This window comes from Coenobita brevimanus, chromosome 21 (genome assembly GCF_032717465.1).
Source record: "Coenobita brevimanus isolate Jiangsu-jjx chromosome 21, ASM3271746v2, whole genome shotgun sequence".
NCBI lineage: Eukaryota > Metazoa > Arthropoda > Malacostraca > Decapoda > Coenobitidae > Coenobita > Coenobita brevimanus.
Window position 1 is genome coordinate 28,118,668 of NC_136974.1, and position 19,383 is coordinate 28,138,050.

At 39.4% G+C, this 19,383-nt stretch overlaps 1 protein-coding gene across 2 annotated transcripts in view; it reads left to right on the forward strand.

The window, feature by feature from the left end:
- The window catches only part of RIC-3 (RIC3 acetylcholine receptor chaperone), a 488,355-nt gene that overhangs the window by 429,753 nt on the left and 39,219 nt on the right, over positions 1 to 19,383 (forward strand). For both annotated transcript variants that reach the window (XM_080266705.1, XM_080266706.1), the window contains one exon: positions 13,992 to 14,059. In XM_080266705.1, coding sequence (XP_080122831.1) covers positions 13,992 to 14,059 — 68 coding nt within the window. The remainder of the gene's footprint in view (positions 1 to 13,991; positions 14,060 to 19,383) is intronic.

Below are 19,383 nucleotides of genomic sequence, written 5' to 3' on the forward strand. Positions count from 1 at the left end.
AGACCATCACTGAATTATTTTGTGGGTAATGAATTAATCACAAAAAAGAGAGAAGAGAAAGATTTGGGAGTGCTGGTCCAAGATAGTTTGTCACCAGAAAAGCACATTAACAAGATACTGTAGTTGGAGAGACTTATAAACTCTTAACTAACATAAGAGTAGCATTTCATTATATGGATGAGGAAATGATGAAAAAATTGATAGTGGCCATGATCCGCCCCAGGTTAGAATATGCAGCGGTAGTGTGGTCCCCACACAAAAAGAAAGATATAAACAAGATTGAGAGAATACGAAGAACAGCAGCCAAGATGGTCCCCAGTCTGACAGACCTGTCATACAGAGAGAGGCTGGAAAAACTGGATATGCCTTCGTTAGAGGAAAGGAGAAAGAGGAGAGACATGATTGCGGTGTTCAGGACCATGGTGGGAGTAGATAAAATTGACAAAGAAGATCTGTTTGTATGGGATAAGAGAGCAACAAGAGGACACGGAATGAAATTGAAAAAGTCAAGCTGCTTGAAGGATATCAAGAAATATAGCTTTCCTTACAGAAGTATAGACTTATGGAATAGCCTGGACAAAGAGATCGTCCAGTCTAAAAACTTAAACGAGTTTAAAGCTAAATTCGACTTATTGAGAAACAGCGATGGAAACCCACGAGCATAGTACATTCCGTGTATATCACAATTAGGTATATTAGGTAAATACTTAAATATTTGGAACGACTTAGACAAAGAGGTGGTGCATGAGAAAAACATTCATGTGTGTAAAGGTAGACTTGATAAATGTGGATATGGAGACAGGACAACACGAGCATTGCTCAATTCCTGTATACTACAAATAGGTAAATACACATAAAGATGATAAAGTTGATGTACTCAGATGTGGATGGAATGGTATCTAAATTACTAGAGATGAATGATTATGTCAGAGAAAATGAACCACAAATAATATGCCTAACTGAAACAAAATTAACACCAAGGATATCCAATTACATACTAAACTTAGAGGAATACAATATATGGAGAAGAGACAGAAATTTAAAAAAAGGAGGAGGAATTATAATATGAACTAAGAAAAATCTAAAAGTCAATGAAATAAAATTAGATATACCATCACAAGTAGAACTGATTGCAGTAGAGATCAACACATCTGAAGGTAAAGTAATTGTAGCCAATTTGTACATGCCACCCAGATCAAACACATGGGAAAGAGACAAATATGAGGACCTGGCAGAGAGTACAATTCAGAGTATAAGATCATTACTACATAAAATGGAAGAGAAATCAGAAAAAATTATACTAACTGGAGATTTTAATACAAATATAAATTGGAATACTCTAGATATAATTAGCCAAAAAGGCTGTTGGGACCAAAAGCTCCTGCATCTCGTGCAAGAGTTTTTCCTAACGAAACATGTGAGGGAAACCACCAAAAAAAGAGGACGCGATGTACCGTCAGTGCTAGATCTAATATTTACTAGGCAAGAAAATGATATTGACAGTTTAATATATCACCCTCCACTCGGCAAAAGCGATCATGCAGTACTAAATTACAACTTCAGGATAGCATATGACATAGTTAACAGCAATGAAAGTTACAAAAAGAGCCTAAACTATAAAAAGGGAAATTATCAAGACCTAAAGAAGTACTTCTTAGAAGTTGGTTGAGAAATTGAGCTTAGAGGACAAGATTTAAATGCTGTATATAAAAAATTCTGTGAATTTTATGAAATAGGAGTCCAGAAGTACATCCCACAGCACAAAGAAGCAGATAAGAAAATACAGAAATGGTTCAATACAGAATGTAAAAAATGAAAAGAAAGAAGAGATTTGTTGTGAAATAGATACAGAAGACACAATAGTGAAAGGGCGTATAATAATTACAAACAGGCAAGAAACGATTATACAAGAAAAAGGAGGGAAGCCCAAAAACAATTTGAGGAGGATATAATAAATAAAAGTAGTGATCAACCAAAGCTGTTTTACAGCTACATCAGAAGCAAAACCAAAGTAAAAGATATAATACAATCAATTACGGAAGAGGGAATCACTTAAACGCAAGAGAAAGATATTTGTGAAGCACTAAATAAGAATTTCCAATTAGTTTTTACAGAAGAAAAAAATTTTGAGAGAGACTATGTGGAACATGCTTGTCCACACGTACTATCAGATGTACAAATAGCAGAAAAAGTAATACAGGAGGAGTTAAGTACAGTAAATTAGACAGAGGAAAAGCAAGTGGTCCAGACGAAATTTCATGTTGGGTACTACGAGAATGTGCAAAGGAGTTAAGTAAACCATTATTTTTAATTTTCAAGAAATCCTTGAGTCAAGGTAAACTACCTGATATTTGGAAGAAAGCAAATATTGTCCCCTTATTCAAGAAAGGAAATAGACAAAATCCACTCAACTACCGACCAGTATCACTGACCAGTGTTGTAAGCAAGGTATTAGAAAAGCATATAAGAAAAGCTTGGGTAAATCATCTAGAAGAACACAGTATGATAACAGAAAAACAGTTTGGTTTCAGAAAAGGAAAATCATGTGTTACTAATCTGTTGAGCTACTATGACAGAGTAACAAACACAATACAGGAAAGGGAAGGATGGGTGGACAGTATCTATTTAGATTTCAAGAAAGCTTTTGACACAGTACCACACCAAAGACTTTTATGGAAACTGTACCATCAAGGAGGAATTCGAGGCAAACTGTTTTGTTGGATGCAAGACTTTCTCATAAAAAGAGAAATGAGTACATTACTAAGGAAACTACTCATCATGGAAAGAAGTGACTAGTGGAGTACCACAGGGTTCAGTGCTGGCACCAATCATGTTTTTAGTGTATATAAATGATATAAACAGTGTTACTGGAAATGAGAGCTATCTGAATATGTTTGCAGATGATGCAAAAATACAAAGGAGAATTACTAACACAGACTCTTGTAAAGAGCTACAAGAAGAATTAAATAAACTTCATGAATGGAGTAGTACATGGCAAATGGAATTCAATGTGGACAAGTGTCATGTAATCAAGTTTGGTAAAAGTGGAAAAAGACCTGATTGGGATTATAAGATAGGAAATAAAACCCTATACACATCAGAAAGAGAGAAAGACCCAGGTGTGATCATCAATAACAGACTATCTCCGGCTGACCACATCAGCGAGAAGGTACGGAACATGTATACACTGCTTGCAAATATGAGAATAGCATTCACATACATAAATGAAGACATGCTAAGAAGGATAATAACATCATTCATTAGACCAACCCTAGAATATGCATCAGTAGTCTGGAGTCCTTATCTCAAAAAGCAGATAGACAAGATTGAAAAAGTTCAAAGGGCCGCTACAAGATGGATACCAAGCTTAAGGGACCTAAGCTACGAAGAAAGACTAAATAAACTGAATCTACCAACACTACAGGAGCAAAGGAAAAGAGGTGACATGATAATGCTATATAAGTGCATATCAGGGAAGGAGAAAATAGACATAAATGATTACTTAACACATGGAGAAGCATCAGCAAGAGGACACTGTAAAAAACTGCATAAGAAGAGAGGTGATAAAGACGTAAGGAAATTCAGTTTCCCAAACAGAGCAATTGATCAATGGAATGCACTACCGAATGAAATAGTGTGTGCCAAAAAATTCACAAATTTAAGGATATGTATGATAAATATGGTTTAAGACACGGGACAGTACGAGCTTTACTCATTCCTGTAAAGACACAATTAGGTAAGAACAATTTGGTAAGAACACACACACACACACACACACACACACACACACACACACACACACGAGGCGTCACAGAGAGAAGCCCTACGACACATTGCTCCGCATTTGGCCAACCTTGGCCACGATTGGCCATACCTAAGTAGTATTTTTATATGAGTCAAGCTCTGTACTAGGGTAAACTAAATGGCGAGCTAATATAAAAGAAGAAGTTTAAGTAAAATGTTGTTCAAATAACAAAATAAAGCAAAGTAGAGCAAGATTGTGCTGAGCAAGCTGATCAGCTGATTAATGTTTTGTCTGTGGAATGCACCAAGGAATGCATACTTGTAAGTAGAATCTTTCTCTTAGTATCACAAGATGAACACCATCTTTAGTAAAGGAAATTTGGAAGGAGTTAAGAAAAGGGAAACAGGTAGAAAGCAGGATGATGATTCTGCCAGGAACTGGTTGAAATGGAGACATTCAGTAAACTGGTAGAACGGGTAAACAGATTGGAGAAGGCATTTCAGAGTGAAATGGATGAAACTAAGAAACAATTGCACATCCATCCATCCATTGCCAGATGCCATGTATCCCAAATGGGGTGGTCAAAGGCTTAGAGTTAATTGTTTTTTTTACAGGGAGGGGCACTAATCCTCCACCAACCCCACTTGACACGTAGGGATGCCAACAGCATCTGGTGTTCCCAGGCGGTCACCCATCCAAGTACTAACCAGACCAAGAAAGACACAACAATAGATGAGCTGTCAGTTGAGATGGGTTCACTTAGAAGGAAGATTAGTGAAATGGCAAGCACACTTGTCAACCACAAGAGTATTATGGAAGAGTTCAGAAATGACACAGGGACAGTTAGGCAAGCAAGCAGTCTGATAGATCAGAGCAGTGATACTGAGGAGATGATAACCCAGGTGAATGAGGTACAAAAATGATGTGGAAACTATGTATGCTGAAATGGTGAAAGTAAAGAAAGACTTAGAAACAAGAGCACCAGAAAAAGAGGACTTGATGTACCATCAGTACTTGCTCTTATATTTACTAGGCAAGAAAATGATACTGACAATATAATGTATCACCCTCTATTTGCAAAAGCGACCATGCAGTATTAAATTGCAACTTCAGGATTGTATATGACATACTGTAGTTAGCAGTAATGAAAGTTACAAAAAGAACCTAAACAACAAAAGGGCGACTGCCATGACCTAAAGAAATACTTCTTAGAAATAGATTGGGAAAAAGAGCTTAGAGGACGAGATTTAAATGTTATATACAGAAAACTCAGTGAGCTTTATGAAACAGGAGTCCAAAATCACATCCCTCAGCACAAAGAAGCAGAAATGAAAATAAAAAAATGGTTTAATAATAATTTAAAAAATCAAAAGAAAAGAGAGACTTGGTTTGGAATAGATACAGAAGACACAATAGTGAGAGGGCATATAACAACTATACACAAGCAAGAAACGATTATACAAGAATAAGGAGAGAAGCCCAAAGACAGTTTAAGGAAGACATCATAAATAAAAGTAGTGATCAACCGAAGCTATTTTACAGCTACATCCGAGGCAAAACCAAAGTAAAAGATAAAATGCAATCCATTATGGATGAAGGGATCATCTGTACACAAGAAAATCATATTTGTGAAGCATATGGGGTAGGTGGTGGCTCAGTTGGTAGAGAGGTGGCCTGCAGTCCTACTGGACCAAGGTTCAAATCCCTTCTGGGGCAGGGAACAGTTTAAGGATTTGAATTTCATAAAAGCAGACTTTATTGATCTACCAGAAGACCTGCTGACATATTGTAAAAATGCCCTCGCTAATACCAATACACCAGTCCTGTATGAGACAGCCCTACCATGTATTCAATATGGACGGTGCGTGTTAGCGCTGAAGTGGTGACATGTAGAGGTGTATGGTATGTAGGCGGACTGTTGGGCCTTGGTAGTAGGCTGTGAAGCCTATGCCCAGAGCTGGACACATAAAAAAAGTAAATAAATAAATAAACAAGATTTTCCAATCAATTTGTACAGAAGAAAATAAGTTTGAGAGGGATGATATGGAACATGCATGCCCACACATATTACCGGATATACATATATCAGAAAAAGAAATACAGGAGGAGTTAAGTAAATTAGACAAAGGAAAAGCAAATGGTCCTGACGAAAGTTCATGTTGGGTGCTACATGAATGTGCAAGGGAGTTAAGTAGACCATTATCTTTATTATTCAAGGAATCCTTGGTTCAAGGTAAACTACCTGATATTTGGAAGAAAGCAAACATTGTTCCCTTATTCAAGAATGGGAATAGACAAAATCCACTCAACTACCAACCACTATCACTAACCAGTGTTGTAAGTAAGGTACTGGAAAAGCTGCTAAGAAAAGTTTGAGTAAACCATCTAGAGGAGCACAATATGATAACAGAGAGGCAGTTTGGTTTTAGAAAGGGAAAATCATGTGTTACTAACCTATAAAGCTATGACAGAGTTGCAAACATTACAGAAAAGAGAAGGATGGGTGGACAGTATCTATCTAGATTTCAAGAAGGCATTTGACAGATGGACCTTACAAGAGGGGAACAAGTCAAGAGTGAGAGCAGTGGAAATGAGTTACTTGAGAGGAGCATGTGGAGTGACGTGGAGGGACAGGTTGACGAATGAAGAAGTGAAGGAACGCTGTGGGGTGGATGTGGATGTGGTTGAGAAGATTAGGAGAAATACACTGAGGTGGTTTGGACATGTGGAGAGAATGGAGAATGAAAGACTGACTGAGAGGGTGTATGTGGGTGAGGTGGGGGGAGGGAGAGGGAGAGGTAGACCGAGGATGAGGTGGAGGGATGGAGTTGAGAGGTATATGAGGGAGGGGGGGTGAGTTGGGGGGAGGGTAGTCAAATGGTGGGTGACAGAGCGACTTGGAGGCGTTTTGTCTGCGGCCACCCTTTGCGGGATTAGGGCGTTGGGCTATAGATAGATAGATAGATAGATAGATTTGACAGAGTACCGCACCAAAGACTTTTATGGAAACTGTATCATCAGGGAGGAATCCGAGGCAAACTATACTGTTGGATGCAAGATTTTCTCAGAAAAAGGGAAATGAGAACAGTTCTAAGGGGAAATTACTCATCATGGACAGAAGTGACTAGCGGAGTTCCACAGGGCTCAGAGCTGGCACCAATTATGTTTTTAGTGTATATAAATGACATAGATATTAACATTGGAAATGGAAGCTATCTAAGTAAGTTTGCTGTTGATGCAAAAATACCAAGGAGGATTACTAACAGTCTTTTGTAGAGAGCTACAAGAATAATTAAATAAACTTCATGAATGGAGTAATACATGGCAAATGGAGTTCAACGTGGACAAGTGTCATGTAATCGAGTTTGGAAAAAGACCAGACTGGGATTATAAATTAGGAAGTAAAACCCAAAACATATCAGAAAGAGAGAAGGACTCAGGTGTGATTATGAATAACAGACTATCTCCAGCTGACTACATCAGTGAGAAAGTACGGAACATGTATACACTGCTTGCAAACATGAGAATAGCATTCATGTACATAAATGAAGACATGCCGAGAAAGATGATAACATCATTCATCAGACCAACCCTGGAGTATGCATCAGTAGTCTGGAATCCTCATCTCAAAAAACACATAGATAAGATCGAAAAAGTTCAAAGAGCCACTACAAGATGGGTACTAAGCTTAAGGGATCTAAGCTATGAAGAAAGATTAGAAAAACTGAACCTGCCAACACTACAGGAGAGAAGGAAAGAGGAGACATGATTATGCTGTATAAATGCATATCAGGGAAGGAGAAAATGGACATAAATGAATATATAATCTACGGAGAAGCATCAGTAAGAGGACTCTGCAAGAAACTGCATAAAAAGAGAGGCAATAAAGATGTAAGGAAATTTAATTTCCCAAATAGGGCAAATGATCAGTGGAATGCACCACTGAATAAAATAGTGTGTGCCAAAACTACTCACAAATTTAAGGATACATATGAGCTTGACTCATTCCTGTAAAGAGGTAAGAACACACACACACACACACACACACAGACACACACACACACACACACACACACACACACACACACACACACACACACACACACACACACACACACACACACACACACACACACACACACACACACACACACACACACACACTGCTATTATACTGCACATCAGTTTGACAGCTGAGGCCCTGGTGTAATGAATTATTGAAGAAATTAAGTTATTAATAGTGTACATTATATATATGTAGTGTCTGTATATGGCTTTCTTTGATGTATAATGCAGTAATTTCTCTTATGGCTTCAAAGATTTCATCTTTGATACAGCAGAAAATTTTGCTTTTATTTTCAGTACCATGGAATCTCCTAAATCGCGCATTTCTAAACACCGGATTCATAATATGCAACAACGTCATACAACAGTTTGCAATATCAGTTCTTTACCAACCACCATGCTGACTGGATGCATCAGTCTATCATGCATTCTAAATCCTTAGTTTGAGCTTTCAGCGGTATGTTTATAAGAATGCCCAGTAGGTGTGGTAATTCAGGAATAATAAAAAGTAACCTGTGAAGGACTTATTTCAATAGAAAATAGGGAAAGGCCACACCTGTGTGGTAAAGAGTTAATCACATGGAGTGATCTCCACACGACAGGCATGGTGATTCCACTAGTAATAAAAAACTCACGATCTCAAGTTAAGTAATTTATGCACATACCGGTATGGAACACAGATGATTAATTGTTGAATTGTGACTGCAAGAAGTGAGTGAAAAACAACAAAACGGGGGTATTGAAGTTAGCTGGCAGGTCGCCATCAGCAGTGTTTTTAAATTATCTCTCCAACTGGCCGCGTTGTTTACCAACCATCACTCCGACTGGTTGTGTCAGTGTATCACACTTCTAAATCCTCATTTATAGCTTTCAGAGTATGCTTAAAAATGCCCTGTAGCTGTGGTAATCCAGGAATGATAAGTACCTTGTGAAAGACTCATTCCATTAGAAAGTATGGAAAGGCCGTGCCCTTTTGGTAAACTCAACGAATCGACGACTCTTATGATGCAAGGAGGCAGCTGAGGATGATGACGACATTGTTTTAGTTGCCTCCACACAGAACACTGAGAGGTTCCTGATGGATGTTGATGAGGAGGATGTGGCACAGAGGTGGCAGCATGAGGTAGCAACACACTCACTTCGTACTGAGAGGCCACAGTCCGCCTCAAGCCTTATAACCCCTCCCTTTCCATCCCGATCGTTTCAGGCATAAACCAGTTAGGCTGTAGCGGCCTAAATTGGCAAATGGCCAAATTGCCTTATGGCCAATATATAAGTTAAGTTTGGCCTAATTATCATGGCCAAAAATAAATACGGCCGGATAGTCCCGAACTCCTCCCCTCTCCCCCGTCCATTCAAGCAATGTCGTCAGTCACAGTCAGGTAAGAATTTTTCAATATTATTCCATTAAATATGCTTTACTAACTTCTCTTCCTGGTTGTTAGTGTTCGCTGGTGACCAGTTAGATGGAGGTTTACAGGTAAGGGGGGCAACGTTTCCAAGATGACAGACTCGTAAGTAATTTTCCCCATAAAATTAGTTATTTCTTACTCACAAAATTCTCAAATCTAGGCAGTTGCCCAGTCTCATAAAACCACGATTTAGGAGATTTCACTGTATTACAGTATGCAGTACATTACTTAATCCCAAGTGCCTTTTAGGATACTGTATAATTTGTCATGGTATCCTTAAACACGCAATTTGGAGTCTTTGAAGCAATGCGTTCTTGACTTGAGTAACCAACTGTAGTAATGGCAGAAAGTTATCACTATCAGTCACTGCTGTGCTCCTTGTAAAAATTCCCTTTTGGCATTATCTTCACACTTCAGCTGATGTAATGAATATCATCATTCTCTAATCTGCAACACAGGGAATGTCTGTAGGCTTGACCTGTCCTCAGAGACGGACCTTTGTCTGACTTTTTATCTTTTGTTGATTCCAGATTATGTTTCTGAGTAGGATGAGTGAGTAAAGTATGAAATAGCATCAGTGGTATGGAGCTGTTTTATCCATGTCTTCTAGGCCTTTTAACTCATATTAGGATATGGGAGTTGAATGATGAGTATGTAAGTACAGATGTGGAGAACACAATGACTTCTGAATGCAGACATACATCCATGTGTGCATACTACATTAATTTCTGTATACTGTAATGTATAATGCAAGTACAACACCAAATTTCTGGAAGCAGATAGTCCAGCACTTCTTTTAATCTGGAAAAAATTATGAGAGGACACTTGAAATTCCTGTGCCTGCCAGACTAGTTTACTTGGTGGCCAGGGGCAGTTTTGAGTCTAGCGCGTGATCACTTGGATAGCTTACACTGTATGTCTGGATGGTGATCCCTGTATTTTGTCTGATTCTTATCTTATTTTACTTATATTTAACCATGGCTGTGGCTTCTTAGAAAGCTAGCATCAGTGGTGGTGTCAGGATTAAACACTAGTCTATTTCTGTTCAGTCAACCTCCTTGATTGTGGTTAATTGATCCACCAAACTACTACATGGACTAAACCCCTCAGTAACCAAGTACAGCAGTAAATGGGAATAAATTTTTATTGGTTCAGAGCCAGCAAGTTCACACTCACCTTTTTGCATGATACCCAAGTAATAACCTCTAAAATGACTGGAAGAACTGGATCAGCAGTGTTTACACCAATCCTGCTACTGTCCATCATGAACCAGATGATCCTTTTCTCTTCATTCTCCCAGCTAACCTTGTGAGCCAGCATCGTTATCAGCGTACTTTGTCTCTGAATACAAAATTCTCACAAAAACCATTCCTAACCATCAATTTCTCGTCTTGTGAATACGACGTTTCTCATAACCATTTCTCGTTCTTGTAGGTAGTGAGTGTGGAGTGCATAATGCATTATTATGTTTTAAGGTTTGCATGTGGAAGCCAGTTGCCACCAGCCAGACCATTACCATGGTAACTGATACGTAGCTATCTAGTGATCTGCCACACTGGTCACCTGTATCTTCATAATGTATACTTTTACTAACCTTTTTAATCACAGTGGTGTATTAACCCCTAAAACGCGGCCATGGACAGCCGACCCCCCCCTCCACCCCCGGGTGGCGGGGTTGGATCGCGGTCTGAGTACCTGTAGGAAAATAATAGCCAAAAATCAGAGATTAATCCTAGAACATTATACTTGGTATGGCAGATAGTACTTACATTCAGCTTTCTCCAGAGACAGGTGTTGAGCCTTTGTGGACTGCCCAAGGACTTGTGGAGACTCGCAAAGTTGGGTAACAAAATCTTCACTTTCACACCTCCAGCAACCCAGTTTCCCATCTACCACAGCCTCATTCTGTCACAGTAAACTTTATACTACAACGTACAGGTAGTTTGGAATCCGTATTTGTACAATAAGCACTGCAAATAAGGCTAAAGTCAACGAAACGTACGGCCGACATGCAGCGTGGCGGCAGTCTTCCTGTCACTCAACAAACATTTCCATTTTCACAGCTAAAAACACGTATACTACATTATTTTCAATCATAGTACTTCCCAGAAGACCACCGCGGCACGCTTTTATTCTGCCTTACGCCCGTCACTTTATTCTTGTTCCTGTCGGCCACTCACACTGACTTGGAAGAGCTAGAACTCGCCATAATGTCACTTTGAAAGCCTGCGGTGAACTGATGCTAAACAGGGGAAAACCGCGTGAAAAAAAGCTAGTGTGACAACTGGGGAAACAAGCGTCTCCTATTAGCATAAACTGCTTGTGAGAGGAGAGCGCAGATTTACAGTTCTGAGCAGTCAGAGCGCTGCAATATATCACAGCCAGGCTGGCTGGGCCGTGATGGGGGGGGAGGGGGGAAAAACGCGATACTTGGCAACAATGGAGGTCAGTAGTACAAAGGTCAAGTATGCTAATTGTAGCTAAAGGGTGGCGGTACTGATAGACAATACCAGCTGGAACATCCTTGCTCGCGTTCATTCAAAATTAACTCGAATCGCAAACGCGACGATCCGCCGTTATGTCCTTTTTGGCGATCGTCTCTTTTGCGACGCTCCGCGTTTAAAGGGTTAATAACTCTTTTGGGGAATTTAATGTGCTAAGACATTTTTAGTATGCAAAAATATAAAACAGTTTATCAGGGTAATGTAGAACTATTGAAAAAACTGTACCATGGTGTTCCCATGTGGAAGTTGTGTGTCACATATGGTATTGGTTCGTCAGTTGCTTATGATAAAAAGAAGCAGTGGGAAGAAATACTGAAGTTCTGTGCAGACATTGATTCGAAGAAGCAAATGAACATCAGAAAATCTTTGAAAGATGGTAAGAGTATTGAACAAGATCAAGTTGAATGGTTTCAGTAGCATCAGAGTGATGAAGTGGACTTGTCAAGTTGCTTGATAACAAACCAGGCTCAGTTGTTCCATAAAGAATTTAAATTTGAATATGAGTGCAATTACCCTGAATGATAACAGGTCAGAGGTTTATTGTTGAATTATTATACATGACCTCCGTTGGTCAGTGTTGAAGTATATGTGACATATGTGACCTCAGTTAATTCAGCAACATGGTTCTTCTGGCAAGGTTCTGGAACAAAGAGTGCTGAAAAATTGGTGTTGTACCAGCATATACATTCCTGTGTACAGGAAGTCCATATATTATTCAGGGCAGTTCTTGCTTGTTGCAAAGATGGCTCTGTCAGCATTACCAGTATCTATCTTGCATCACTTTCTGCTTCTTGCATGCATTTCATGCTTTATATATTTTTTTTTTTTTTTTTTTTTTTTTTTTTTCATGATGCAGCCAAAATATTTTTGTGCCTCATAAATGCAGACTGAGCTGTCCCAGCAACACATATTAATGGATAATGTAATGTACAGACTAATCTCTCTCTCTTTCTCTCTCTTTCTCTCTCTTTCTCTCTCTCTTTATTACATACATGAGGAGGGATAGATTGAGATGGTTTGGACATGTGGAGCAGATGGACGATGACAATTGAGTGCAGAAAGTGAGAGGTGGGAACATCAGGGGTAAGATTGTAAAAGGCAGACCAAAAAAGACCTCGGATGAGATCACAGACTCTGACCTCAGGGATCAGAAACTGAATAGGGAAGGTGCCAGAGATCGAGCAATGTGGAGAGCCGGTGACCAAAGCTGATGTGTGCAAGCCTGTTGGAACGTTTATAAATTATGTAAACAAATGATTGACAAATAGATAGATAGATAGATGGAGAGAGAGAGAGAGATCTGCAGATATCTATACTGTACACATACTATGCATACATAGTAGATCAGAATTAAACACTAGAATAGTCACAGTAACCAACCAGATTATGGATGTTCTTTGTAACCATGGAGTGTGAAGATCATGGATAGAATGTTTATAAATTCTCTGTATGCATTGTTTTACATTTCTTGATAAATCAAATTACAGTAATTAGTTTTTTGTATACATAATATTGTGCACCTTATTACAGAAACACAAAATAAGCATAGACATTAGTACTGTAGATATGTTGAAAGTGGTCTTATTGTGGGTGTGCTTCTAGGGTACTGCATCTCATTAATTACTGAAAACAAGAGCTGGATTGACTTTCTGTGTTATGCTTTTTCTTTTGTATCATGATGTCTTCTGTGCAGAGTTTTGCCCCAGCTACTTGAGCTTTGATGTCATTGTTCCCACATATTACAATCTCTTTTTAAGGCAGGACAAATCTTGTTCCTGGAATGTCCAGATGTCTCAGCCCTACTAGATCATAATTTAAGCATCACTAATTGGACATTTTAGGAAACTGTTAATGTTTTAGATATTCCTGGCATTTACCCTATTTTCTTTGATATTTTACTAAGAAGTAACATAAAGCAAAACAATAATGCCATCTATTAGCTAACTTATAGAATTAAGTTGTAAACTAGTCATAAACTGCCAACATGTTTCTTAGTTGTTCGGATTAGTGTACAGTCAGCTGAAGAGTAACTGGTGTGGTTCCATTCAGTTTTAGCTTTAAATATAATGATGTCAAGTGTGTCCTCCCATCTAATGACTGGTTAGTGATGAGGATGGAGAAATGGCACTTTGCCCTGTTTACTTATACTGTATTTGATTTTTTTTTTTTTTCATAAGAAAGAAACAAGCAGTCCCTTGCATTGAGTGTATAAAAACTAGTAATGATTTATAACACTGCTGGGTGTTGATGTGATGTATGTTTCAGAAGAGGAGGCCACATCAACCCCTACCACACAGAGCAAGCCTCAGTCATCTCATCCTCCTGCACCCAAGGTAACTCCAGCAGCTTGATGTATATTTTTAACTTCCACAGCGTGAGAAATCTTAACTGCTTTATTGTTGTCACTGTCGGACAATTTAAGCAGCTTAGAAGTGGCTTTGCACTCTCAGAAAGTTTTAACAAATTCTCCAGTAACTCCGAAAACAAGAAAAAACCTTTAACCACTTTTTATCCTGCTTCTGTCAGACATTGTAAGTTAGCTTTTTTCTGATCATCTGGAAGTTATAGTAGTCTTAACCCCTTCGCACACGATGACTCAGAATGAGTCACAATGGTGTTAGTCTGAAGAGGAACCTATGACTCACTATGATACACTTGTCAATGTTGGTCTGAAGTGATGCTGATGAGGCAATTGTGGGCAAAAATATTTGTCAAAAAATATGTTTTAGCTTGAAATGCGTCAATATTTGGTGAGTCATAGGACAGGGTGTCTATTTCTGGCCCAACAGTCTCAAATAGTCGGCATTCTCTCGGTTTTTGGTTCAGGGGGGAGGGAGGGGCGCATGCAATTTTTGGCGATTTAATCAAAAACTATTGGTCATATCAGAATTCTGACAAACCATGTGAAAGCTCATGAAATTCTGCATCTAGACATATGCTTAATTCTTGCATTATGCCGGCAAAATATTGTGCTAGAGTGTAGGGCAGTAATTTTCACTGTTGAACAATAGTATTCTCACATCATTTCAGTACTTTCACAGTACTTTTACTCATCAATTTTGTGTGTTTTTATTAGCTCATCATACAGTGTAAACATCAGGGAAGATGATGGTATACAATTTATACAATTATAACCAGTTTCTGGGGCTAATAAAATACATGGGAATGTTTTCCTTTGTGCTCGAGTCCAGTCTGCCCTCGTGACATTTTCTCTGATCATGTCACATACATTTACAGAAAACTTACGGTGTGCGAAGGGGTTAAGTAGAATTCACTTTTTATCCTTGTAGGCACAATTAATAGCATCCCATTTTAAAGATTAAAAACTTTCGATTCATTAGTTGTGGATGATGAAACAAGGATACTGGGGACAGTTAGTGTTGGGTGAATGAAATATGTCTGTGATTCCATGCCTATTTTAAAATGGCAGTCAGTGGAGTTGCCCTGTCCCATGTTTGAAGCATTTATGAGGAGCTTAACCCTCTCAGGAACGATGACGCAAATCATGCCATATCAGTGTTGGGCTGAAGAGTAACTGATGACGCATTGTGCGTCATTTTGAACAAAAATATTCACCAGAATCAAGTTTTCATATGAAATATGTCAAACTCGAGTGCATCATAGAGGAGTGTTTGCTTGCTAAGGGTAAAAATATGGCAACACTGTCTCATCTAGTTAATGGTTGCCAGGGAAGATAATGCAGTCATTCATTGTTGGTGTTTTTTTGTAGTTTTTGGTGCTTCCCTCAAAAACTTTTGGTTGTATTGAAATTTTGAATGCACCACAGAAGACGAGAAGGCTTGTAAAATTCTACATCTAGATATATGCTTTGCTCTCGAGTGGTGTGAGAAAAATTTTTCACTACAGTAGGACTCACGTACGTTTGCGGCTGTGGTGTGGCCCGCACCTGTGTACAGTGTTGCCTCGTTTTCTGTACCATTATCTCTCTCTCTCTCTCTCCTGGCGGGAAATGTGAGCCACCCTGAGTACTTTTGATTCTTTTATAAGTTATTTATAATTGTGCTTTCATTTGTTAATTTGGTTTTGTTATATTTAGTGATGCCGACAATGCATTCAATGCATGCCTCCCTCCTGCCTCTCTCTCTCTCTCTCTCTCTCTCTCTCTCTCTCTCTCTCTCTCTCTTTTATTGCAAGAGACATTTTTGATATTTTCTTTTACATAATATTGTATATATTGTAAATTTGACATCATTTCCACACCACCCTTGAGGTATTTGTCTTGGCGCGCTTTTTTTTAAGAGGTGTCCCCAATAGGCCTATTCCTCTATCTCTCACAGAAGGCAGAAAAACTGAAGAAAAAGAAGGGAGAGAAACATGAGGAAGAAAAGTGCGAAAAAGAGGATAGAAGAGTGATGTATCCTCATCAGAAGATGTGAGAGTGATAGTGAAAGAATCGATGTAATGGTCAATCACCACATCTCTCTTTTCATCATCCTCTTGCAGTTTTTCTGCGTGCCTCACAGCATTCTTCCAGTTGTCTGCCGTGACGTTATTGAGTGACTCATGGACGAGTGGCTTCAGATCTGCAATTCTGAACGTATTTCTCTTTGACACGTAGCTTTTAACCTGTGCCCAAATTAGCTCGATTGGGTTATATTGGCAGTGGTAAGGGGGTAGGCGTACAACCCTATGTCCATGTTCTGAGGCCGTCTTATCAATTACGTAGTTTGTATCGGCAGCTGCGATGTGGCGAGTCACAAGGTGCAGGAGTTGCGTTTTGAGGAGACCGTCTGGCACTGTAACACCCTTCTTCTCCAGCCATTCTCGGATCTCCGCTTTCTTGGTTGCAGTAGTTGGTGGTTTATTTATTTTTCTGGAGTGATAGGATGCATTATCCATCACTATAACAGAAGATGATGGAATGTTGGGTAACAGTTGATTCTTAAACCACTTTTCAAAGGTGTCTGCATTCATCTGTTCATGATAGTCTCCTACATTCTTTGCTTGGAAAACAAGGGTTGCTCCAGGAACAAATCCATCTTTGGTTCCTGCGTGCAGCAAAATCAAGCGGGAACCCTTCCCTGTGGGCACCCTCACTCCCATGGCCTTGTTTGCATTGCTGTCTACCCAGCATTTGGACACAGAGTAATTTTGATTGATCCATGTCTCGTCTAAGTAGACAATGGTTTGGCCTGAACTTCTAAGCTCCTTCATTTCTTTCAAGAAAATGCACCGTGCATAAGTTATATCATCTCTTTCCATTAGGAATCTCCGTCCATCAACATTTGAATAACAAAAACCGATTTTCTTCAGAACTCTTCTTAATGTCTCACGGCTGCCAGGATACGAAAGATTGATCTTAATTTCTGCATAAATTTTTTTAAGTGTTGGGATTTCCTTCCTCTCATAAAAACTCAGAACTGTTCTTCGTAGCACGCCTTCATTAAAGTTATCAAAGAAATCGGTCATTGGTGCTACAGGTTTCCTTTTCTTGAGGGACTTAAACTTGGGACATTGAATCTCCTCATTTTCTCTTGCATCTTTAGAGATTTTTTCAACTGATCTCTCGCTAGTCTTTGTTGCTGCAGCTGTACGAGAGACGACCTTTGATAGGCCATGAAGAACTACTCCCTTCTCCCTCTCCTTTTGAAAATACTGCCTTACATTGAAGACAATTTCTTTAGCCTGGCTGTGTAGAGGCGAGGAATGGGCTGATTGAGCTGCCATGCTGTCTGTGCAGAGGACGTAAAGGAAGTGACACGAGGTCACCGCCAGGAAGCTATGCTGTCAAGGCCACCGACTGGGTGTGGAAGTGTTGCCGCTCGCGAGTAAATAATGTTTTTTTTTTTTTTACTTCAGTATTGGCATATGCCTACTATTTTGTCCTACATATTAGCTTATGATTATAAATGTGATTATTCCTCGCCCTTAAAATTATGGTAAAAGCTAGTAAATGTGAGCATTTTTCCCTAGCAGCACCTGTACAAGCTATGGTTGGGTCTACGGAGGGGTACGTACTTTTTCTTAGGCCAGACTGGGTGTGTAAGTGTTGCCACTCACAAGAATTACATGAATTATTTCTTTTACTTTGGATATTGGCATATTTCTTCTTTTTTCAGGCTCATTATCTTATATCCATAACTGTGATATTATTACCCACCCTAAAACTACGCTAAAAACCATTAAAAGTGACTACAATTTCTTTTAGCAACACTGTACAATATGTATGCCATGTTTCTGTGTTACTGTATAAATATTTTATGCATAATAAGATTACTGTTGATTCATCCATCAAAATACACAAGTGTAAGTTTTATTCATCTGAATTTATCGAATTTGTGATGCCTTGTACATAAATAGCTTCCGTTTCACATCGCAAGTTGGGGAAACGTGGCATCATTGTACACAGGTGCGGGCCACACCACAGCCACAAACGTATGCGAGTCCTACTATAGGATGACAGGAATCTTTTTCAAAGTGACTTTACGCTTGATCAGTTTATTCTCACCACATTCTATAGTTTCACTCAACAGTTTTGTGTTTTTTTTATTTGCCTATATTATAGTAGAAACAGTACCAAAGATGATGGTATACTACTGTATTTATACTGATATAATCATCAGGGGTCAGTTTTGAGTCCCTTTTTGTGTATCATGGTACTTGAAGCCCTCTTATGTGACTTCAGAAATGGACTCTTGTGGGAGATGTTGTGTGCTGATGATTTGGTGTTGATTGCAGAGAAAGAAAGGGAGGCAGAGGAAAGATTTAGGAAGTGGCGAGATGGTATGGGGCACAAGGGCTTAATAGTAAATGCAGATAAAACAAAAATGATGATATCTAAGGTTGGTGGTCAAAGAGGGAGAGTGGCCATGTGCAATTTGCCACAGGGGTGTGGGAAGTAATGCCATCTTGTACAGAGTCTGTGATAAGTGGGTACATAAGAGATGAAGTGGTAATAGAGGTAGACTGCAAGCAAATGCTGATTTTATGTGTGCAGTGTGTCAGGGAGAGCAGGTTGAGATTGTCAGGTGTGAAAGGATTGAACTTGCTGGTGAGTCTCTTGAGTGGGTGGAAGAGTTTTATGTATTTGGGAGACATGTTATGTGCTGGAGGTGGGGCTGGAGCTAGCTTTTTGGCTAGGGTGAGGAGTGGTTGGAAGAAGTTCAGGGAGCTGTTGCCTCTCCTGACATTGAGAGGGCTCTCTCTACGTGCTAAGGGATCTTTGTATGAAGCATGTGTCGGGAGTGTAATGCTGTATGGTAATGAGACCTGGGCAGTAAAGAAGGAGGATATTCACAGGCTCAAACGTACAGAAATAACAATGATAAGGTGGATGTGCAGTGCTTCCCTGAGAGGAAGGGCTGGAGGGGCTAGGTTTACAATGGAAGAGTGGAGAGGTAGGATGGGACTGGAGGGTATTGGTGTTGTGATGAAGAGAGGTAGATTGAGGTGGTTTGGGCATGTGGAGATGATGGGGAATGACAGTTGGGCGCAAAAAGTAAGAAGCATTAATATTAGGAGTGGGGTTGCAAGGGGTAGACCAAAAAAGACCTGGGATGAAGTCATTAAGTGTTACCTCAGGGTTAAGGGACTGAACAGGGAGGCTGCCAGAGATTGGGCAGCATGGAGAGCAGCCATTAGGTGACCAAGGCTGACGGATGCAAGCATGTTGGAGATTTCAAAAATGAAAAACCAA